Raw genomic sequence first — 24,988 nt, forward strand, 5'->3', positions numbered from 1 at the left:
CAATGATAACTTAGCAGCACAGTGTTAATTAAGTTTTCTTTTTAGTAGGTGTATAAAATTATCCAGGCTCTCTCACTTTTTTCCATTGTAATATTTACGCCAACCCGAATTCAAATAGTAAATGTTTCTTCATTCAACCAAGTCATTAAATGTTTGTAGCAAACTGTTAAATTAGCATCTTATTGACTGTTTACAATTAACATATGTTCTTCTCACTTTTAATTTATGACAACAGCTGGAGTTTCATAACAATGTATGTTTCCCATGTTAATCTTATGGAGAAATACAAAACTTTAAAAGGCCCCAGGGCCTTTTATCTCTAATTATTTCCCTAAAAAGAAAGTTTCATGCACAACTTCACGTTACGCTCTTTCCAATGACACCAAAAACATGTCAATCGGTTTAGTAGTTTCGGAGAAGTAATTGTCACAAAAAACCTGCTTGCGTATTAAATAAGTATAGATTAAAGAATTTAGTCAGCTGTTTCAACTAAAAAAGTTGGTTCTATGATATGCAAAAGCATTAACAAGTTAAAAGATTTACCAACAGGGTGCAGCACCATTATCTTTTTGCATTTATGTCAACAGCTAATTTGAACTAAGCAGTAACAAAAAACTGCGATACGCGATGAAAACTGTCACAGTGTAGGATTGTATACAGTTATGTTTATGTTTTTAATTTTGTGAATAATTTGTGATATTTTGCGAATTTTTGATAATTGATTTTTATCTATTGTTTAGGTGAAGTTAGTGGTAAAACATTATGGCTATGATAGATGTCTAATACTATATATAGTATACCGTAAATTTAAAGAAGCAAATTTTATCAAACTGTGTCCTCCCCCTTGCAAACGCAAAGCTTGAGTATAACTGCAATATCTGAAACTTTCAATTGGTTCAAAATGATGAAATGAGAGGATAGAATCAGACCTAAATACCCCCGCCGCAGCAAACCTGCAGACTAAGCGAATTTCCATTTGCCTGAATGGATTTACACTAAAATGTCTACTTAAAAATTTTACATTTATTTCCTAATTAAATAGAATTAGTTTAACAGGTACTTAAGTTTGCTGCATCAGGGAGGGTAAAACTGCTTTTTTTGTAAAATGTTAATAGTTAGTAATAAATAAAAACATTTTCCAAATTTGATCAAAATATGTTCATAAACAAGCAAACTACAACAGTTTACTTGTTCTCCATAAGAATAACATTAGAATTTAAAATTTACATTTTTTTTTATTTTCTCCGTAACCATTAGGCGCATAGTAACACTTCAATATACTAAATTATTTGTTTTTTTAAGCACTACAAAATGGTTTGGAAAGAAATTGCTAAATTTTATGTTTTTTGGGTCATAAATTGGAAAAACCTATTTTTACCCCATAAAACCCCCCGTAAACTCCCGTTCCCATAGTCCGATCATGCTGGTTCGCGAACTCGTTCAAGTTTATCCCGCCTTACACCTTCAAATCAAATTTTATCAAAATCGGACAAAAATTACTCATGTTATCGTGCGGATGGACACATATATATATATATGTATATATCTCTATATATAGATGTATAAAAAATTGAACGAATGGTGTTTTTGGCCTCTGGGGACATCAAAATGAAAAAGTAAATAGGTCCCGGGCTTAGGTCTTACCATGAGACCTACGGTAATAGCTACCTATAGGGAAATTCGCTAAAACTACAAGGAATACATAGCAGAAAATAAAATACAAAATTTATCAGTCTGAAACATCAATTATTACTAGTTAAGTAGGTATCAAGTAACAATTTTTCAGACCTGTGTTATTTTTAGGATGATTTTAGAGTGACTTGCTTTGGCTATTACAGTAGTAAAACATGTCCCACACTGCTTACACTTAACAAAAATTCTTATCATTTGCAATGTCAAAACAAAAAATTATAAAACAAAGCAATATTTACAAGTAAAGAATTAATTAAATAAGGCCTTCACAAAGGAAACGCAACATCAATGCGCCCCTGTATTGCGGGTATTGTGTTGACTTTCAGCAGGCGTTTTTCCTGTATGGATACTGACTCCCTCATAAATCAAATAGTTTTTTGATCACTACTGAATCGAATCGCGATTTGATTCATCAAATCGAATCGGAATTTCGATGCATCGCACACCCCTTCTAACTCAAGGCTAATAAAAAAAGGTTGCCTAAGACGTGCATGACGCCAAATCATGTCAATGCATTTTTTGTAATGTCCAATGACAAATAAATGATTCTGATTCTGATCACCTGCCAACCTGGCAGAGCTGCTTTTAATTCACACAGCTGACAACTGTCAAATTCAATGCTATTGTTGTTTGTTTTGTATACGTTCAGTGTGGATGAGTAAATTTCTTTCTGGTTTTTTTTCTTCCGTTTTATATTATTTTACTTTTTCAGTTTTATTTTTCATTCTTGTTTTATTTTGCTCTGTCTTATATTCTTTTCCTGTTTATAATTTTTGGTTTAACTAGCTTGGTTGAAATGCATGGTGAGCGATGTGCTGTTGCAGTGTCAATAGTCAAATGTAAACATAGTGTTTAGAGTTACATAGTGACAGACCTAAAATAGTTTATTATTGGTTTCCCAAGGACGAAGAACAATGCAAACAACAGGGCAACAGGCCTACTGCTGCAAAAAGGCAGATCAATAATTTAATCCTCGTATTCCTTAATTTGTTCTGAACATTTTACTGATGACAATTATGAACGAGATTTGAAAGCAGAACTGTTAAATTTAGCCCAAATAGGATTCTTCAGCCAGGTGCATTTCTATCTGTCTACCTATGTTTAAAGTTTCAACAACAAGAATAACTTGTCAAAATTTTAAGATAGTAAATGAAAGTTTTAATGAAAATGACATGTATCAAGTACTTTATTTAGTTGTGCTAAATTATCTCTTTGCTTGAAAACAAGGTTGACAGATGGAAATACACTTAGCTACAGAACCCTCATCTCTAGGACTATAAATCAAACAGTTAAGTTATAAAATCTTGTTTGTAATCATCAACAGTAAAATTTGTCAAACTAATCACGGAATTACGAGGATCAAATTATTTACTCAACTCTTTTGCAGCAGTTGGCCCATCGTTTGCATAGTTCTTTATCCTTACATTAGAGAATCTATGATAAAATATTTTAAGCATGTCATGAGTTTTTATTTGGCTATTATTGATACAGAATGTACCAAAACATCACTCACAAGGCATTCAATCACTTTATTTGACTTAAAGTATAACACTAAACAAGAAAAGTTTACTCCATCGCACAGACACAAAAACAAACAATGAGAACAAAATATTTAACAGGTGTCAGCTGAGTGAATTAAAAGCAGCACTGTCCGGTTCGGCGGGTGACGTCATGCATGCAACTTAGGCAACCTCTTTCATTAGCTTTGCTCCCAACCAACTAGGCAAAATGTTTGTAAAATAACCAATAAACCGACTTTTTATGTCATTTTTAATTTTTAGGTCAATTCTGGTTTTTTGTGGAGAGCCTGTACACAGATAACCTACTGAGATCCCTACTTAAAAATTAAAGACATTTATCATCAAGTGTGTGAAGTATGTTAAAATACCGTAGTAAATTAAAGTTCTGTTTGGAAATGGTGCATTCAGTTTTAAAAAGTCCAAACTAAAGCTTACCGAGGCAATGTTAGTGAGGGGAGCGGAGTGCAGTGCTACATTTTTAGTAGGCCGCATGGAAGGCTAGTGCTCAGGTACTACAATTATAGTAGCCCGCAGCAAACATGTTAAACACATCCATCATATCTCTAAGCCACAAGGCTTAGGCATTGGTACTTACATTCATGAAAATTTTAAAATTGTAGGTCCTAATTAAAAACACATCACAAAACCAAACTTAAAATGAACATTTTTGTACCCCGTGATTAGGACAGATTAACATTTGTGTACTGAGTGCAAAAATCCCATCTAGTCAAATGAATCTCAAAACAAACCTCTAGAAATATAATCTGTATCCAAGCCAAACTTTATCTGATCCCTTACATGGGATGCCTACATATATTATAACCAACAGATATGTACTACCTGTAATCTATATTAAAGTTGTTTAAACAAACAGTAATTTGGTTTCAGTGGACATTACTCTGAATTTTGGTATAACCGAACTTACTTATAGTACATGGGAATGCTGATAACTTACACCCTTTGTACTTATACTACTACATTAATAAATCCTTATCACTGACTTTTTTCTTGGAAAATACTGACACAAGAGGAAAACAATAGGAACTGTTGAGAAAACTATAGACAAGAGCAGACTACGGATCACTGTACCGTCCCTGCACCAGGGCTCGTAACAGAGGCCCCACCTCGTTGGGGTCGTGAAGAGCTTCTACAAGCATTTTCTCCACATTCCTCATTATGGCTACCTTCTGATTTCCTTTCAATGGGTATACTATCTGGCCCGTTGGTCCTGCCTGTTAACAGCAAGATGAACTATCAAACATATTGAAATGTCTACAAGATATTTTCAGGGCACACTGTCCTCTTACATCAGTGGTAGCAGTCAGCTTGTATTAATGTTAACTTACCTTGTACCAGAAGTTGACTGATACAGTGTAGCCGTTGTGCCTGAGACACTCAACGTGATGCCACCAATATATTGGTATATAGAGTACGTCCCCAGGACCCACAACTGCTTCTTGTCCACTCACCTCGGCAAACTTGGGGAATCTTGTCAAATCTGGTTTATCAAAATCAACCTGAAATGTAACATACAGTAAGTTACTTAAAAGTAAAATAATTTATGAATAAAAATACTTTTAAAACGTGGCATTTTTAAAAAGTATTTTTATTTATAAATTATTTTCTACTTTTTAAAACGTTTTTATTAGCTCGCTTTCTTGTTCGGTACAAATTTTGCAATCAATTTTATACTAACTTCCCGATGAGCTAGAGACTTGAAACTTGAAACATAGCTCACAATTGGATGACAATGCAATATTAAATCATTTAATTTTCATATTTCCCTTGTAGTCCAGGAGCTGAGGGGGTTTGAGCATGCATAAAAGTAGTACGTAATGTTATTGCTGATTATTGTAATATGGACTGTGGTGATCAAAATTACGTATGTCGCCTATTTCAAAAGTGGTCGATAAGGTGGGGGGGAGGGGGCAAACATGGCGGTTTGCGCTATGCGTTAAAACGCTGATATTTCGAAAACGGTAAAAGATAGAACATTGGTTAAAACGTCGTTGTAATTCTAAAAATGTGGACTACAATAATGGTTATTGAGTCCGAGGTCGTATCTCTATAAATAAACAAGTTATTGTATAAAATATGTAAAAATGGACTTTTCGTGTAGTTTTTTTTACCGAAAGTAGAATTAATTTGTGAGTGTCGCAAAGAAGTAATATCAAATATATTTGCTGATAGTTGTAATATGGACTGTGGTGATAAAAAATACGCATGTCGCCTACTTTTCAGGTGGTCGAGAACTTGGGGGGAGGGGGGCAAAGATGGCGGAACGCGCTATGCATTGAAACGACTGTAGCTCGATAACGGTACGAGATAGGACATCGGTTAAAACGTAGTTTTAATCCAAAAAATATGGCCAATAGAAAATGTTGTGGAGTAAAAAGTTGTATTTTAACTAATAAAAAAGTTATAACAATAATAAGTTTAACAAAATCCACATTATACAGCTATTTTCTTCAAAAATCATATGGATTGTTGATAAAAAATAGTGTAATTACTCAATTATTCGGCTAAATATTAACTAGATGCATTTTCTTATAAGAAAAAATATATTATTACGAATACATATGGTTTAAAATGTAAAACACGGCCTCCAAACGCTTTGGGGTTCGTCCGATAGGTTGCGTCATAATTGCTGCGCAGTGGCACAACTGTTAATCCTCCCAAAGTTCATTGCCTTAAAACTCAGTGATATCGGGGTTGTGAAAGTATTTGTACAGTTTAAGACTACTGACATTTATTGTGTTTTATTTATACAAATAACATTATTTTATAACTTTTAATAGTTATTTAAATATTTTAAATTTCAATACATTTTATTTTAAGTTGCTTACGTTTTTTTAAATTGTGTGTGGCTGGTTTTTATATACGTTTGTTCTTAGTGACTAGTGGATTAGGCAATTTTAAAGTAAAATTTCACCAACTTACAAAAGTTAGGTACCTATTTCAATTCAACAAATAATATGAACAACCAGTGTAATTGTTATGGACAGAATGAAGAAATTTACCGTATTTTTTATTATAAGGTATTTACTTTTGTAGTTATGTTTTTTATTTCATATAACTGTATTTAATAAGAATCTGTTACATAATCATATTGTAATAACCTATAACATTATAATTAAAATTGGATTTGTAGTAGTAATCTATATTATGCATTTGATTGCGGCGAAACCCCAAGTATTATACGTAGTTTGGAGGCCGTGTTTTACATTTTAAACCATATTTATTCGTAATAATATTTTTTTTTCTCATAAGAAAATGCATCTGGTTAATATTTAGCCGAGTAATTAAGTAATTACACTATTTTTTATCAACAATCCATATGATTTTTGAGGAAAATAGCTGTATAATGTAGATTTTGTTAAAAACTTATTATTGTTATAACTTTTTTATTAGTTAAGATACAACTTTTTACTCCACAACATTTTCTATTGGCCATATTTTTTGGATTAAAACTACGTTTTAACCGATGTCCTATCTCGTACCGTTATCGAGCTACAGTCGTTTCAATGCATAGCGCGTTCCGCCATCTTTGCCCCCCTCCCCCCAAGTTCTCGACCACCTGAAAAGTAGGCGACATGCGTATTTTTTATCACCACAGTCCATATTACAACTATCAGCAAATATATTTGATATTACTTCTTTGCGACACTCACAAATTAATTCTACTTTCGGTAAAAAAAACTACACGAAAAGTCCATTTTTACATATTTTATACAATAACTTGTTTATTTATAGAGATACGACCTCGGACTCAATAACCATTATTGTAGTCCACATTTTTAGAATTACAACGACGTTTTAACCAATGTTCTATCTTTTACCGTTTTCGAAATATCAGCGTTTTAACGCATAGCGCAAACCGCCATGTTTGCCCCCTCCCCCCCCACCTTATCGACCACTTTTGAAATAGGCGACATACGTAATTTGGATCACCACAGTCCATATTACAATAATCAGCAATAACATTGCGTACTACTTTCATGCATGCTCAAACCCCCTCAGCTCCTGGACTATTGGGCTACGCCCCATGGGCTTGTTTTTATTAGCTAGCTAGTCGCTTTCCTACAAATTTTGATATCAATTTTAAACGAAGTTCCAGATGAGCTAGAGACTTGAAACATAGCTCACAAATGGATGACAATACAATATTATATAATTTAATTTTAATATTTCCCTTGGGCTACGCCCCATGGGCTTTCAAATTTTCCATGTTTACATTTTGAAAGAATGTAATATATCAATTAATTTGAGTCAGCTGTAAATACTTAAATTTGACAGTTAGAAGAGCAGAGGTTAAGAGGTACAGGTTCTGATCCCGAGATATTCTAAAAATATAAAACAAGCATTTCAATGTAAAGATAAACATCTGATTACAGATAGGCTAATAAGGTTTTGGTTATGTATTAACAGGCCATATAAAATAGATTTAACATATTTACACATTAAAGACTAAAAATTATAAAATTATTTATAAATAAAAATACTTTTTAAAAATGCCACGTTTTTAAACGCACTAAAAAGTATAAAATAATTTATAGATATGTTGAGAGAATAAATACTTGTAAGATTTAAAAGGAAAAACGTGGGTGCATGCAATATATCATAATAGTTCAATAGGTGAAGTTAATTGTAAATTAGCATGCCCCCACGTTTTTCCTTTTAAATCTTACAAGTATTTATTCTCTCAACATATTTATAAATTACTAGTGGTCATCCAGTGGTCGAAAACTCGACCAAATATATGTAGGCCTAATGTACACGCATTGACTATTGGATACTGAAGTAGACATCCCATCTATATGTACCAGCTATCGTCATTTTTTTAAATTATAAAACATTGTAATTGTGTCAGCCATATAGAATGTGTGTCTCAAATTTTAATTTCTACCTTATTTTTTGTTGCTGACAAAGTTAATGGGTCATAACAGTTGCTATAGCTCATAATAAGTCATTCCAAAAGTTGACTTTTTTTTCTTTTTTTTTTAAATAGGTTGGCGGCCTCTTTTAACCTTGCATTTGCCCGTCCACATAGACTACAGATCTGTGCGTGGAACGTATCCAGCAAAGCAAGGGGAGAGCCGGTACAGTACAAAGGTGAACTGTACTGATAAAAGTTAGTGGCAGTGACCAGGATCCGAACCCACGACACTTCTGCCTTGGGCCCGAAGTCCGCGACGCTACCGACTGAGCCACCGACTCACCAACTTGATAAAAAAAACATAGTTTATTCAACAGAAATTAGTAATTATTTAGATCAGCGCAATCTGTTGATGTGGCTCACATCATCTACGACGAATTTAATTTAAAAACTGGTAACAACTTTAACATGGGAATAGAATGTCTATTTAAGTCCGTACTGCAGTAAGTGAAATGTACAGGCTTCGCCTCTATTTTCACCCCGAGCTGTAAATAAAACATGTGATTGGAACTTCTTCCATTTGTTTTGGATTTATGTTTATATGTATTTCGTTGTTACTTCGTCACCAGCATGGCAACCCATAAGACCCATGTTAATTTTTAAAAATTTCGAATTCATTTTTTGTGCTTATTTTTTAGCATATTTTAATTTATAAAGGGATTCTGCACACCTACAGAACAATATCTTTCTAACAGTATGCGTAGATTTTCCTGACGATGCGCACGAGCTGAGAAAAAAGGTTTTAAAGAAACATGCTTGCCTATTAATATATAGAAGATTTTATACTTTTTAGTGCGTTTAAAAACGTGGCATTTTTAAAAAGTATTTTTATTTTTAAATTATTAGCCTTTAATGTGTAAATATGTTAAATTTATTTTATATGGCCTGTTAATACATAAACAAAACCTTACTGTAATCAGATGTTTTTATCTTTAATTTTAAATGCTTGTTTTATATTTTTAGAATATCTCGGGAGCAGAACCTGTACCTCTTAATCTCTACTCTCCGAACTGTCAAATTTAAGTATTTACAGCTGACTTAAATCAACTGATATGATTACATACTTTCAAAATGTAAACATAGAAAATTTGGATGCCCATGGGGCGTAGCCCAAGGGAGAAATGAAAATTAAATGACATAATAATATTGCATTGTCATCCATTTCTGAGCTATGTTTCAAGTTTCAAGTCTCTAGCTCATCGGGAACTTCATTTAAAATTATTGATATCAAAATTGGTAAGAAAGCGAGCTAATAAAAACAAGCCCATGGGGCGTAGCCCAAGGGAAATATGAAAGTTAAATGATATAATATTGCATTGTCATCCATTTGTGAGCTATGTTTCAAGTTTCAAGTCTCTAGCTTATCGGTAAGTTAGTATAAAATTGATTGCAAAATTTTTACTGGACAAGAAAGCGAGCTAATAAAAAGGTTTTAAAAAAGACTATAACAGTCAAAATTTTTTAATAATTATTATTGATTAACATTGATAGTAACATAACAGTCAGGTGATCTGATCTTTATTGAACAGAGGCTTCAAAATGTGCTTTAACCAGGCATGAACCCAGAATTTTTAAAAAGTCCTCCAAAGCTTCTAAACGTAGCACTTTCAATATTCATCACTTATTCAATTTGATTTATTCCAGCTGTGAGGCTGTGTAAAAAAAGAGGTGTTCAAGAAACGTAAAATAAATAAAAAATTATTATTTTGGGTTTTCAAACAATACAAAATAGAAAATATATTTACCTCCAAACCCTGCCTCAAATTTACAAAGCATTGAGGCAAAGACCTGGACCAAGTACAAACACAAATACAGGACTATGAAATTGGTAAGAAGGATGCCTGTGATTTGTGCATGATAAAATGCCGGACATGTAATTTTAGAATAGGAAAAGTAGCATTTACCCATACTACACCCATAACAGGATATGATCACAGCATAAAAATATTTCCTTCGATGAAGTTAAGCAAATCTCCTCTCAAACGTTAGATTACTAGTCACCAGAATGCTAATGCTAAATACTTGGGACAAAAATTATTTTCACTTGTATTTGAATAAAAATTGAAATTGTCAGAAGAGTTTTCTACAGAATTTTTTATAACAGAACATAAACAAAACTGGCGTTGGAATGTCTTTTTTGCTTTGTGGTATAGTTTTGGCCATTTAATAACTAGCAATAACAAACATGCTACTACTGTTTAGCAGAATAGAAAACTGTAGTTTTTTATAAATACTCCAACTTAGTTTATTTATTACACTCAGCCTGGGGGCCTCCTTGGGGCCGCCTTATCACTGCATAGGTATAACCAAAGACAGTCCTATAAGATATCCTACTAATATTATAAATGAGAAAGTTTGGATGTATGGATGTATGGATGTATGTTTGTGACAAGTGAACGCGAAAAATACTGGTCGGATTGGGCTGAAATTTGGCATGATGATAGCTCACATTCCCGATTAACATATAGGCATATTCTTATTTCAAAAATCCTTTCGGGCTCCGCCCCAGTGGCTCTGGAGTTTCCCATGTTAACCTTATGAGAAATGGAATTATTGAATCTTAACAGCTGTTTCAATTAAACAAGTTGGTTCTGTTCTATGATGTTCAATAGCATTAAAGTTACAAGGATTACCAACAGGGTGCAGCACTATTATTTCTTTTACATTTACATAATTTATGACAACAGCTAATTTGCAACCAAAAGGTGAGTGAGCGTAGCGAACGAACTTCAACCTGGAGGCGAGTTAGCGTAGCGAACGAGCTAACCTGAAGGCAAGTGAGCGCAGCGAACGAGCTCCAACCTAAAGGTGAGTGAGCGTAGCGAACGAGCTCCAACCCAAAGGTGAGTGAGCGTAGCGAACGAGCTCCAACCTAAAGGGGAGTGAGCGTAGCGAACAAACTTCAACCAGAACGTGATTGAGCCATGCGAACGAGATAATCTTGAAAATTAAGAAGTTAAACGGGGCAAAGCCCCGCGGGTTACAGCTAGTTAATAATATTTATTTAAAATGCCACTAACAAATGTGATGATCTAACCTACTTGAAATTAAGTACTGGTACTAATGGCATTCTTTACCTGACTTTGTCTGTCATACGGATGATAAACAGGATATGGATAAAAACATTCAAACTGATCTGGAGGAAAGAGGATGAACCTTTTGAGTCCTCGGATCTGAGCAAACATGTTTTGTTGTTCATCATAATGACAGGGTGTCACATTTCCTGAAATAAATAAAGATATTACTTTCAAGGGCAGTAAGCACTATTTCTATTGAACACATTGACGAGGTCCACAATAAAAACAGTATTAAGAAACTAACAAAGCCTGACAAGATGTTATGAGTGGGGCAACTCCACCCCAGCTGTCCACTGTTTATATCTGCCACCAAGCTCGAGGAGACATCACCTTAAACTAGGGTAAACCCATCATCCTAGCATTGCAGTTCTAATTTCTGACTCCCAGCACATATCAAGTACAATTTTAAACCGTATTTATTTAATGTTTTGTTTTCACTACACATAAATAAATAACTGTAACAAAGGAGCCAAACTTGGTGAGTCGGTGTCTCAGTTGGTAGCGTCACGGACTTCGGGCCCAAGGCAGCGATGTCGTGGGTTTGGATCCTGGTCACTGCCGCAAACATTTTATCAGTACAGTTCACCTTCGTACTGTACCGGCTCACCCCTTGCTTTGCTGGATATGTTCCAAGTACGGGCAGTTAGTCTATATGGATGGGCAAATGCAAGGTTAAAAGAGGCCGCGAACCTCTTAATAATAAAAAAAAAATTATTAAGCTCACCTAAATCCCTATTACTATGAATGCAATACCAAGATTTGGATTTGTATTATAACTCTTAATAAACATTTTTGGGCCTATGTGAGAATTAATTTCACTTAACCAAAGAATGTCGACAAAACTTAAAAATAATTCAAATGTGTAGTTCTATTTGTAGCTAAGGGAATTATATTTTAAACTTCTTTTCAATGGAATGGCAACGAAGCTAATGCATATTTTTTACTTGATAATAAATGACAGGTAGGCCTAAATGTGATAATATGGGTTGTAAATTACTAACTCTGGCTGACGATTGGGCCATTAACTAAATAAAAAGTCAAGCAATTCATAACATGATAATGATAAAAATCTTAACATTTAATAATTGTGTTGACATGATTTTTGTGTGAAGTAAAACCTCAATAACAAGACTTTCAATAGCTTACCACCCCTGATAATACAGTGGAACCTTGATAAGAAGACCCTCGATAACAAGTGTCATTTTCAAATCCCCTTAAAATTATTTGACCCCTAATCACATGTTATTACAAATCTCGATAAGAAGTCAACCTTGTTAACAAGTCTTATTTTACAATCCCCATGAGCGTCTTGTTATCAAGGTTCTACTGTAAGTGTAATTTTGTAGGATACACCACTTGGTAACCCCCTTGATTTTGTAATACCCTTAATCACTTGTTATTGCAAGCCTCGATAACAAAACTGAATTGGTAACCAAAGCAGTTATATTTGATAATCCCATGAGAGACTTCCTATTGAGGTTCAACTGTATATGCATGTCTCATATGCTATTCATTTTAACATTTTGAAATATAGTAAAGAGCCTTTGGCTGGTGATAACATATCTTTAAACTGTGATTAGAAAACTCTTCACAAAAATTATTGAAAAGGTAAACTGTATGCAGGCAATTGCCCTATGGGACCCCATAAGCATGTATTTAAAGTGAATGAATTATAAAGTGAGAATGTTTCAATATAATTATTGGTACCTTCCATTCCAATAAGGAGCAAATTATACGTTAGAGGACCCCATCCATGTTTCTTTTGCTTTTCATTGATCCAGTCCCAACGAAACCCTAGAAAATCCTTTACAATCTCAGGTCCCATTGTGTTGTCTAGCATTTGCTGTAAATATAACCTGTAAATTTAAAATGCCAATTGTTACAAAATTGCTTTATTTTTTCAATTCCTAGTTCATTTACTGGGTTGTCAAATAAGCCTGTATACACAGGGTGTTACTTAACTCTCTACTGACCTTTTAAGGGATTATAGCTGGGTTCATAAGAAATTTAAATATCACATGTTCAAATAGTTGTAAGTCAATAATGGTTACCCATAGAGCCACTAATTTGTATTTTTTAAACATTGTCTTTTGTTCACTACTACATTTTGTGACAAACAAATCAAAATTTTCCAAATTAAAAATGTGACATTCTAATTCTTTGAACAAGAATAACTTTAAAATTGTAAATCTAATTAAATAAATAGAAGAATGGGTTCTGTTTTATTGGCATTTAAAGACAAATGTAAAAATCCCCACCCTAGCACTGAAAACCCAATAAAAAAACTGAGATATTTTGTGGTGCACGAGTATTACTGTAGGTCAATGTATGCTGGCTAAATCGTATACAATGTGGCATAATAGTTTCATAAGCACTAATAGGCTTACACCACAAAATGGTCATATCGATAATTTTGTATTGAATTTTCAATGTTCACACATCATTACATTTGTCTTCAAATTTCCAAGAAAAACAGTAGGCCTATTCTGGTGTTTTTTAATAAGATCCATGTTTTTCTGGATATTCTTGTTCAAAGAATTAAAATATCAGCCATTTTGAATTTGACATTTTGGAAAATTTAGATTTTTTACTTTTTTTAGTGATACAAGTATTAAAACCCTTTGAGCGCCATAAACCAATAGGCCTATATCGGCTTTTGTCGCAGTCGCGTCAAGAGCCGATATATCGGCTTTTGCCGTGGATGCGAATATGGCTGAGCGGCTATATATCCTGAGGTGAATAATATCGCCATATGTATCAAATGAAAGCTTATGAAATTAGGAAAAAGAATATATATTTCTTATATAGTATTGCATATAGTTTAGTAATACAACACAAGCGATAAGTCACACAGTTTAGAAGGCAGTGGCAGGACTGGCGCGCTGAGTTGCCAAATCACATGTTTTGGCACCATGCTGTCACTAGCGGCTAGTCCCTGCCCAACAAATCTGTTCGGGAGCGAAACTTCTACCCTCCCTCCAGCCCAGCTGTTATTTGGAGGCTTCTGATTGGCTGAGGGAACACCATTACTGCAACGATACGGCAGGATACCATCGGCCTCGGTGGTATAGTGAATAGAGTGCTGGGCTGATGAACTGAAAGAGCCGGGTTCGAATCTCACCCGTGGCCAGGGCTGCGTTAAGGGTCAGTGGAGCCCTGGGCAAACCCAAGAGCAGCGCCCCCCTTTTTTCCTAGTGCTGGCAGGTGGTGGTTTGGGGGCTCCCAGTGGGCGCCCCCAAACCACCAGCGCCCCTGGGCATATGCCCAGTCTGCCCGTTTATAAAAGTGGGCCTGCCCGTGGCACTATTATTTTGTCTCAGATTTTTTCATTATCAGCAAGTTTGGTTAGGTTAGGGCAGTTCCTGCAGGGGGCCCATGCTTGCGTGGGTACGTGGCCTGGCGACCACGCGGACCCTAGCTCTTGACCCCCAGAGGGGAGGTAACTGCCCGGTGTTGGAACCAGCACTCAGGTAGACCACAGTTATGGACGACTGGATGTGCCAGCCCCTTCGGGGGAGCCCCCAGTGACATTCCATCATCCAGGTTGGTGGGGTGTTCAGCTCTCAGTGATGCCGCTTTTTGCCGCCTCTCCTCATCTGCCTGTGGCTGTGGTTCTTGGGCTTAAGGCCTTTTCACACCGGGGTACTAACATTATGACGTGACTAACATTATGTGTGGCATATCCTCGGCTCTGGAAGTAGCCTTTCCTGGAGGTGAAATCGGGCAAGTACCCGTAAGCTCACGGGGACACTCTAGGGGAACGTAACTTTGCGCAGTGTGAGGGTAACGGCTGGGCGCACTCCATCAGCCAATCCCTGTCTCTGAGCCCGGAAGGTATGGTTATCTAGAGTGTGGGGGGTTTTCTCTGGAACCTCAATTGAGTTAAGGGTGTCGCCACCTTTGGTGGATAGGTTCATCCGGGTGGGTCCCACTTCTAAACCCGCCTCCTTTTGGGAAACCCTGAGGGCCTGGCAGTGATGATGGGCTTGATGGGCAAACAAAGTAGATCGGGTGTTGGGATCAAGCCCGCTAGGGGTATCTGGGGATCTATCGCCCTGGGTATCCCTGGTTTCCCAGCAATGGGATGGCCTCGATTAGGTAGTGGTGGAAATGGGGGGTCCCCTTCCTCCTGGCTTTGATGGCGGGTTTTGGCCTGTCAGGTATTGGATAGGTCCCGAGTGTTGCTTGCACTAAATGCGTCAGGGCATTTCATTATGGGCCTTCAGGTTTTGTACCTGCTGGTTCCAGGTGGAGTGATGCTTAACCAAGTAGCCGGTATCCCTGGTTAGGATTGAGGGGCAACCCTCTTTCCAAAGGGTTGCTTCGGCAGCCGGTGAGCCTGATGACCTTAAGTCATCCGCCTATGGTGTGCCAAGGTTGGTGCGTATGCTCCGGCCTACACCGTGGGGCCCGGGTATGTTTAATTATAGGTACCGGGTTTGTAGTTGAGGGGCTTCGGCTCTTTCAACAAAACAAAATGGAATGGAGGTTATGGCAGTTTAATTTTATAACTAAAACATTATAAAATTGAATTTGAACCATTTATAGTTCTATTTTATGAACAGAATTATTTTTTCGATTAAACCTTCATTTGATTTTTCATTATCAGCAAGTCTGGTTAGTTTAGTTAGGTTATGACAGTTTAATTTCATAATAAAAAATTATAAAATTGAATTTGAAGCATTTATAATTCTATTTTATGAATTAAACTAATTTTTCAATTAGTAAACCTCCATTATAGTCAATCAGAAGCCTCCAAATGACACTGTTGGCAAAACTAATCCTGGAATTAAAATTCAGCTGGAGGGAGGGTAGAAGTTTCGCTTCCGAACGGATTTGGTGGGCAGGGACTAGCCGCTAGTCCACGCTGTCTGGCAGTGTTTTGTTATGTACACAGTGAAGGGTTAAAACATCTGTTTAGTAGTTGTAGTAAACTTTTCACATGAATACAGTAGTCTTTTGTTGTTGAAGTGAGTAATAATGAGTCGTTTCATTGTAACGTAATGCGGGCGTGCACCCTGAGTGCTACATCAGTCACAAGTGTGCATAAGAAACAAAAACTAAGTTGTAAATATGTAAATACCCCCTTTTTCAATTTTTAATTCAAATTGTGTGTTCCTTTTAATTTTTTCAAGACTTGGTTCATTTTTAATTCTATAGTTATGATTTGCCATCTCCAGGACAATTTGGGATCCAGGTAAATGTTTAAAACTTATCATATTTTTAAAATGTTTTGTGTTTTGTAAAAATTCTATATAACGGACTGGTTTTTATATATAGATAAAAAAATTTATTTTATTTTTTAGGAAGGTGTAGAATGTGAAAATATAATATGTAAATAAGTGAAGAGTTTTGAAATTTCATCATACTGTTCAAAAATAGTTTATATATACTGTATATAAGTTAATTATTTGTATTAGGTACTATTTTATTTACAAGAGTTTATATATACTAGTGTACATGTTGCTCGAATTCGAGCAATTGTTAAGTATTACAGGATTTGCAAACCAATAAAATCATACTTAGCTACCAACATTTCAACAAAAACACGACCTACCTTCCCTGTAGCAGCAAACCTAAGTACTCATATTAAAATTAACTTAATGTTATTTAAATAGGGAAAAAATGACCATTTTCAGGGAATATCTTTGTATAAATTAAGCCAGGTAAATGGAAATTTGCTTAGTCTGAAGGTTTGCTGCGGATACACAATTTTAATAACAGCAAAGATTGAAGAATCTGAATTATTACTTATATCCATGAATTTATCTAACAATTATTTCCTGTAAAATATTATTACAGCAGTTCAAAAATATTGAAACAAACTCGATCAACAAATGATGTAACTGAAAGAATTCCATACTAATGACATTAACATATAGTTTGACAGTTCCATTTAATCAATGTTAAATGTTTACATTCGGGCATAGACAAAAATGATTCGGGCGAGTGACATATTTTATTAATGTTTATGATCCCTACCGTTCCTGTTCTAATAATCATGCAGTATTTAATATGTTTGAACCAGCTGTGTGGAATTGTGAAATCAAAATTAATTTGACAGTTAGTTCTGCTTGTTTACATTTTTAAATTTAATCAGCTTGAGCTACGTTTAGCAAAACTAAAATTCTTTTTGAAATTTTTTAACTTTTGGTCTATATATGGAGCATCAACCTCAGAAATAAATGATTCTAAAATAAAAACAATATCATACAAATTAATGAACTCTATAAAACTTAAATCATTCACCTTGGACTTTAACCCGCATAAATTGTAGGCCACTAATTTTAAACTACCTATCTTACTTAAAGTACTTGTTGAGTCCGTCCGACGTACTTCTGTGGCTGGATTGGCGTACACCCCTCAACCCCGCACTGCCTGGGAGTAGCTCGCTGTCCCTGGCCTCTGATGGCTGCTGTCGCTGGTCGCTGTCACAGCATCCCTTGGAGTCTCGCGCTGCCTCGTGGTCGGCCCCTCGTCCTCGGCTGCACGCTCCATGTCCAAAGGGGGATTTGCTAGGCGATTTATGAACTCCGAGAAGTCGTGGCGAAACATGGAATTCAGCTTTGCAACTCCGTCCTGCCTCCCTGCCATTAGCCTACCCTCCTCCCACGTGAACCTACACTTGTCTATGGTTAGGTGATCATATACCAAGGGCATCCGCCGGGTCCCCGCTACCCTCTCGACCTCATTTCGCACTGACACTCAAGGTTTACGCTTTACTCGCACCTCCTTTGGGAAATCACGGAAAACTGAATAACCCGTGTTTTTCAATTGTTTCACCCGAGTCATAATATAGTCAATGTCAGAGTCATAAGGCAAGTGAGCGATTATTGTATCTTTTAGGTTTCCTAGAGGGTGGGTCCTGTTAATACATACTTGATTGTGACCGAACATATCACCACAGAATTTGCCTACTATATACTTAAAGTCCGTTGTTCTTTCACCCCACTTCAGTCCCTTGAATATCAGATTGTTCCTTCTGGATCGACTTTCTAAATCTAAAAGTTTATCCATAATGACTTTATTTTGTCGCTTAAGGTCCCTTATCTGTTCATTTTGTGAAACGTTTTCTTCTTCCAAATGTGACACTTTTTGTGAGAGGTTAACCAAGTCAGATTTTGTGGCCAAATTAGACAATTTAGAGTCCAGGAGATCGGACATAACATCTCTGAGAGAAGATCTTAACTGTCCATTAGTTAACTCACCAACTTTCTCGTCGTCGTTCTCCATTATTCCCATCATCAAACCTGTAGAAGAATCCTCCGGTGATGCTGGCGAGGAACGCGATCTCGGACGTTTGACAGGTCTTCCCGAAGGCGAGAATTAATTGATTATCTTATTGTTTGTCATTAACACAACACTATGTTCGCTTAAATATCACTTTTGATGCCGCAAACACGAACCAGCGACGAGAATCACCGTAATGTTCACGACACGAACCCACGACAACTTTTCTGCCACTGACCACGTCGGCGATTTACCGATAACCTGTGGGACAGTGAATGTTACAAACACTGTGAGCCACGCAGGCGCAGACCTAGTAGTTCCCGATTTATATGCAGCAACGGTTAGTACTGCTAGTTCGCAAACATGTGCCTCGGTTACCTACAGACTGGCGCGTGAGCTTGTGATGATGCTTGTAGGTCTGGCTGCAGGCACCAGGCACCTTGCATGTGCGTCGCAAACATGGGCACATTTACCCACACATTGAGGCGCTTCCACGTCGAGCTGTTCGCGCGTCACATGTGCGCGCACAAACGCCCCAGTGTGTGGTCCGCTTGAAGTTGGTTGATTTAATAAATTGGCGTGCTTTTATCACAGGGGCGGCTCCAGAGGGCAGGCCAGGTAGGCCCGGGCCTACCAAAAATTTTGGTAGATATTTCAAAACTATAAATAAATTTTATTATATGTAAATAAAGGAAAATCATTCAAACTAATCATTTTTCATTTAATTTTAAAATTCCTCCTTTTTGTGGGGAAAGCCCTTCAAACCTCTTGTTCCCAATCAAACTCGTTCTTGATCCTTGTCAGCCCTACCCAAAAAATTATTCCTCGAGCCGCCCCTGTTATCACAGGCTAAAATATTACATTTTTTAATTATTTAGGTATGGATTTCAAGTACATTTTTCTACATTACAAAAAATATTATTTGTCTTTTTGTATTGATGAATTTTGAGGTAAAATAAGATATAGGCTAACAAACAAAGTTTCAAGTAGAGTAGCAAAATTAATAACCATAGACAATTAATATTAGGGCAAAGCTAAAATCCTACTAATAAAAAAAAATAAAGTTTCGATGTAGAGATGGATGTTTGTGACAAGTAAACGTGAAAAATACTAAACCACCCTCCATATATCCAAGTAGTAGTTGGTTGGAAGGGTTGAAATTTGGTATGATGATAGCTCACATTCCCACTATTAATTATTTTTGCATTTATGACATAACCAAATTTTCTTAAACCGTGTCCTTTCCCATTGCAATCGCAAAGCACAAGTATAACTGCAATTTAAGCATTTTATAACTATACGCCAACCCCGTACGAAGGACGGGTACCCTGCTAGTATAAAATAATCATTTTCTTATAGAAAATTGTTAACAATGTACTATAAAAATTCATTAATTCTTCGACTTACAACTCTTATTGCTTGAACTGGCAATTGTAAATTGCCAGGTTAAAATTCCCATCATAAATTGAAATTCCACTGAAACTTAAATAATAACAGCCAAAATTAGTTGTAAATAAAAGTGAGTTTCCTTTATATTGCTTTTAAAATGGAAACTACACCAGGCATGGCTTGGTCCCCAGGTGCTAATGGCACAATAAAAAGGCCAAAAGTGTCTTTTTGACCCTCGCTCATTTTCCAGCCTCGGCTTCTTTTTGATTTTAATAACTTAAGCTTGCGTGGAAAAGTGTAGAGATGAAATACACTATTATGAGGTCTAGTGAGTAATTTAATAACCCATAGCACGCCTACCATTCATCTCCTTCTCTCCAGTCTTGTAATCTTCTGTGAAACTCTGACATTTTCAAGTTAACTCTTTTTGATACAGGTTTGAAGTCAGCTAAAACTTGAGGAGACACTTTATTTGTATCAAAATACTTGAACTTGTGGTTACGTGAGACAATAACTGTGCAACTGCTGGATCCAATACTTTCTTCTAAGTAGTCAAGATCCCACTTTAGAGCACTCTTCACTAATTCTGATCCAGTGATGACAACAGGTTTCTGAAATTAAAAATTAGGTTAGGTAGTCTGTGTGATATTCAAATACTTTAGGGTGTTGGAAATGCCTGCCTTTTGTTATTTGTAATAGTCATACTACGGACGATGTGAATGTATAGTCCAATTTTGTTCCATGTCTTGTAAACATTGATGAGAAATACAGTTGCTTGTTTTATAGTTTAAATTAGTTGTTCATCGTAGTTTTAACTTGGATTTTCCCTAAACACCTCCACTTGCAAGAATAATTCAAGAGGTTATGGTCGCCAGCATCGTTTTATGTACATAACAGTGTTGGGAAATCTAGTCTACTACGTACAGTAGACTCCCTCTTATCCGGACTCCTCGGGACCAAGGCCAGTCCGGATAACGGTTTTTCCGGTTAAACCGATGTCCCCAAAGACTCGTTAAAACGGACCATCTAAATGCATACTGTATACAGTATTTGACTTATTAGGAGAGCATCGTATTTAGACTTGTGATCACCGGTCTCAAATCTTTCCCACGAGAACAGTCGTTTCAATACCACCCACTTCCTGCCGATCTAGTGAGGTTTTAAACCGATGTGCTGATAAAAATTGTCAAGTTAAAGAGATGTCATTTCCGCCGAGTGTAGTCCGGTTAAACCGATGTCCGGTTAAAAGGTGTCCAGATAATAGGGAGTCTACTGCACATGGTAAGAACAATTTATTCTGACACGATTTTCTGTACATTCATCAGGTGAAATATATAACCCTCCGTGAAAGAAGACTATCAACAACAAGTGGGTCTACCAAATAAAGCGCAATCCTGATGGAAGTGTTGACAAATTTTGGGCGAGATTGGTCATCAAAGGATGTGCGCAAAGACCCGGTATTGATTATGCTTAAACCTTCAGCCCGGTTGCGTGTCTGGAGGTCGTTCGATCAATATTGTCCATCGCAGCTGTTGAGAAAATGGTTCTACGGCAGTTTTGACGTCTCAACTGCGTTCTTGTACGGAGAAGTAGAAGAAGAGATTTTTATGAAGCAGCCTGAAGATTCAAATGGGACAAATCGTGTTTGTTGTCTTAAACGCAGATTATACGGCCTGAAACAGGCAACTCGATGTTGGAATAAACGGTTTGATGACTTCATGAAAGGCTTAGGATTTCGACAGAGCCGTGAAGATCCCTACGTATACATTTGTACTACCCCTGCTGGAAAAATCATTGTTGCACTCTATGTCGATGACGGATTAGTCGCAGCGACTACTCAGAATGAAATGGACTCATTTATTGGGCAACTTTGTTTACAATTTGAAATTGTTGCTAAAGAAGTGTCATTCTTTCTCGGACTCGAAATTATTCAAAGTGATGGTGATATATTGGTCTGCCAATCAGCGTATATCAAGAAGATAATTTCTCGATTCAACATGGAAGGATGCAAGCCAGTTACTCCCATAGAGAAGCTCACTGCTCAAACACCAGGGAAAGTCTCCGATTTTCCATACCGATCGGCAGTTGGAGCCCTACTTTATGTTGCTCCTGGTACTCGTTTTGACATTGCATTTAGTGTAAATATAGGTACCTAAATACAGGATAAATATAGGTATGCTGACAGTAAAGCACATCGGTACAGAATATAAACTAGCAGATATCTGACGAAGCCTATACAGTACCTCGACCTAGACTTCAATCCCTTGTGAGAAAATCTTGGACCCTCGGCATGACTATGCAAATAAGTGTTGAAAATGCATGTCTTTAGAAATTTGTAATAGCCTAAGTTACCTACTTTAAATTATGTGAATTTTTAGGGCCTAAATACTATCAGCTGTCTGTTTTGTTAGTCAAATTTTGTTCCATGTCTAGTAAAAATTGATGAGTAATACACTCGCTTGTTTTATAGTTTAAAATAAACTTAGTTTTTCATCGTAGTTTCAACTTAGATTTTTCCCTAAACACCTCCACTTAGGAGAATAATTCAAGACAGAGAAGACATCAACTAAGTCTATTTATTTAATTGTTAACTGTATATATTCACCCTAACTTACCAAACTTATTTAGGCCCTAACTTAGGCCTAATGTTGTCCGGGTAAATATCCAGTGAGCAAATGTTTATAAAAAATGGTTATTCGACCCAAATCTGGGTATTATTTACTAGCAGTGCTTATTTTATTTATTTATTTTAGCTTCCAATGGTCTAGAACCAAAATCGTGTACAATGATGACATCTTTAAGTTATTCTAACTTAACTTAGGCCTAATCATTACAAGTGACATGAGGCTATACAAATAAACTAGATAAGTCAGGGTGCACACAGAGAAAACCTCTACAACCTAGGGGAAGGGTGGGTTTAGCCTAATTTTTTTTAATTAGGGTGGAGTGGGGTAAGTGTAACCACGTTTTGGCATAGTTCAGCTTTGACCTCAAATTGCCATCTTGTTATACATGATATAGTTCTGAAAATTTGAATGCATAAACTTTGACTAATGGGCTTTAAAACAATATGCATTGTTATTGTTATATCTTTTTTGGTAAAAAAAATGACTAAAAATTTTGTGTTTTGTACACTTTCCCAGGGTTCGGGGCAAGTGTAACCCCTGCCTGTTAAAAATATATAAAGCATTGAAAAAGAGACATGGGGCAAGTGGCCAGATTCCAAATCTTTTGCTGATTCCAAGACTTTTTGACTTAGGCCTATTAAAATATCTTAATTTTTACTCAAGTTACGAACTTTTTCGTGAACCTCTTCTAGCGTTTTGTGAAAAACACAAAATATGCAAAACGGAAAGATTACTTACTGTTAAACATAAAAAACACAACATTAAATGGTACTTAAGATACATGGTTTTTAATGTTGTTTAACACTTAAAGTGCCGTTGACATGTTTGAACATGAAAATTGCATTTATTTCAATGTTAAGCAATGGCGGGAATTCCCGTCATCAGCACCCAACGTGTTAACATGTGTAGAATAAATCTCACAGTACGGTAATTTTTTTTTTTTATTTACAGTTGGGCTAGAAAATCCTAAATTATAAAACGGGGTAAGTTTAACGTAAAAGTTATATAATCACTGAAGCAGTTCACTCACAAACAATTATGTTTTTCTTCTCAAACCAACTTACATTAACTCAGTAACAATATATGTAAAATATTACCTTATCTTCTAAATTCCTAACTTTATATTTACAACAAAGTTGTTTTTTCTTTACTGGATATTATATGAGTTACACCCTGGTTACACTTGCCCCAAATCAAAAAAGCCACTTGCCCCGACTGCAAAATTTCAGGGGTAAGTGTAACCACGCTTGTAAAATCTAAACAATAGGAAATAGCACAGATCTGAAATTATATTCAGATTCTACATGCAAAAATTAGTTTGTAAACAAAAAACTGTCAAATTTACATTAAAAATGTGAGTATGAAAAATTGTCAAAGTTTGAGGTCGGCAATTGCTGATGGAGTGGAAATGTAAGCATTTTTTAAACATTCTAAAACTATTACTTGCACATATTTTATATGCATCTTATGGCTAAATATAAGTTAACAAAGGAAGGTCCAAGTAACAAGATATGATAGTATTTTGGTCCAAAATTATCTTATCAGTTGAGTGATAAGTTTAGCCGTGGTTACACTAGCCCCCCGGTTACTCTTACCCCACTTCACCCTAGGCATAGTAAAGGGTAGACTTCCGTATCTGTTGGCACAAACAGCCGAATGAAAATATTGATTGGTTAGTAAGGTAAGGGGGTAACCTAACCTAACTAACCAAATGATATATCGAATGAAACAATCTAATAATCGATATTTATTCGTTTGTTTTGGACAGATATGGAAGTCTACCCATTGTAAAAAGATAGGTTAATCTATGATCCCTAGTCTTAGTAGTCCTAATAATAGAATAGGCTAGGCACTTGGATAGAGGAATGTGAGGAAATGTTTATTTGGTTCTGATGTAGAGGGAAAAAATAAGTTACTCACATTTTGGGCAATCAGCTCATCGACTTTGGGGTCATCGTGAGATAACCTAGGTATGGGTTCTAAATTCATGTTGTAATAATCACGAAATTGACTTTGATCCCAAGTGTTTGTTAAGACTTTCCATGTCAATGACAGTGCTGAAGAAAAAGAGTAGCTCCACACATTAAATTCGGAATCTATTTATTTTTGCTGCCCATATTCACTTAACAACCCAACTAAAATCGTTGCTTATTATTCAACGGTACTAATTACTACACCTAACCCAATATTCCAACCCTGCCCACGTAAGAGTAATGCTCTTCCTTTCATCTCGTCAGGACGCATTAAACATAAAAAGTGTGGATAAGTTACGATGAACAATGACAACTACTACTGATACTGTACTTTATTTTTAAAATCAAAATCACTCATTTACCGGGAACCGGGAGGGCCTATTCCAATCACATAAAACGTCGTCGTCAAATCAAAACAAAAGCTCCATTAACCTAAACCCTGTTACTTTTACAAGTACACCAACACACTCGACGTTCTGTACCCACGGACAACTCTGCTTCCACATGCACATTGGAACAGTTCCTGGGATAACAGCTATTTGTT

At 36.1% G+C, this 24,988-nt stretch overlaps 1 protein-coding gene across 2 annotated transcripts; it reads right to left on the bottom strand.

Annotated features, from left to right (window-relative positions):
• Positions 1 to 470: 470 nt before the first annotated feature.
• Positions 471 to 24,942, bottom strand: LOC128987103 (hypoxia-inducible factor 1-alpha inhibitor-like). 2 transcript variants are annotated; one of them, XM_054407800.1, is made up of 6 exons: positions 24,392 to 24,942; positions 20,205 to 20,455; positions 12,933 to 13,081; positions 11,226 to 11,371; positions 4,559 to 4,729; positions 471 to 4,463 (listed from the first exon to the last, which is right to left on the bottom strand). In XM_054407800.1, the coding sequence occupies exons 1-6, from the start codon at positions 24,458 to 24,460 to the stop codon at positions 4,293 to 4,295; spliced, it is 957 nt and encodes a 318-aa protein (XP_054263775.1). In that variant the 5' UTR covers positions 24,461 to 24,942; the 3' UTR covers positions 471 to 4,292. The 2 variants fall into 2 exon arrangements, with proteins under 2 accessions (XP_054263775.1, XP_054263777.1); XM_054407802.1 differs by having other exon boundaries at positions 471 to 4,444; positions 24,392 to 24,937.
• Between the last annotated feature and the right edge of the window lie 46 nt (positions 24,943 to 24,988).

This window comes from Macrosteles quadrilineatus, unplaced genomic scaffold (genome assembly GCF_028750875.1).
Source record: "Macrosteles quadrilineatus isolate MER2022 unplaced genomic scaffold, UCM_ALF_1.0 Scaffold_2__2_contigs__length_208266976, whole genome shotgun sequence".
Taxonomy (NCBI): domain Eukaryota; kingdom Metazoa; phylum Arthropoda; class Insecta; order Hemiptera; family Cicadellidae; genus Macrosteles; species Macrosteles quadrilineatus.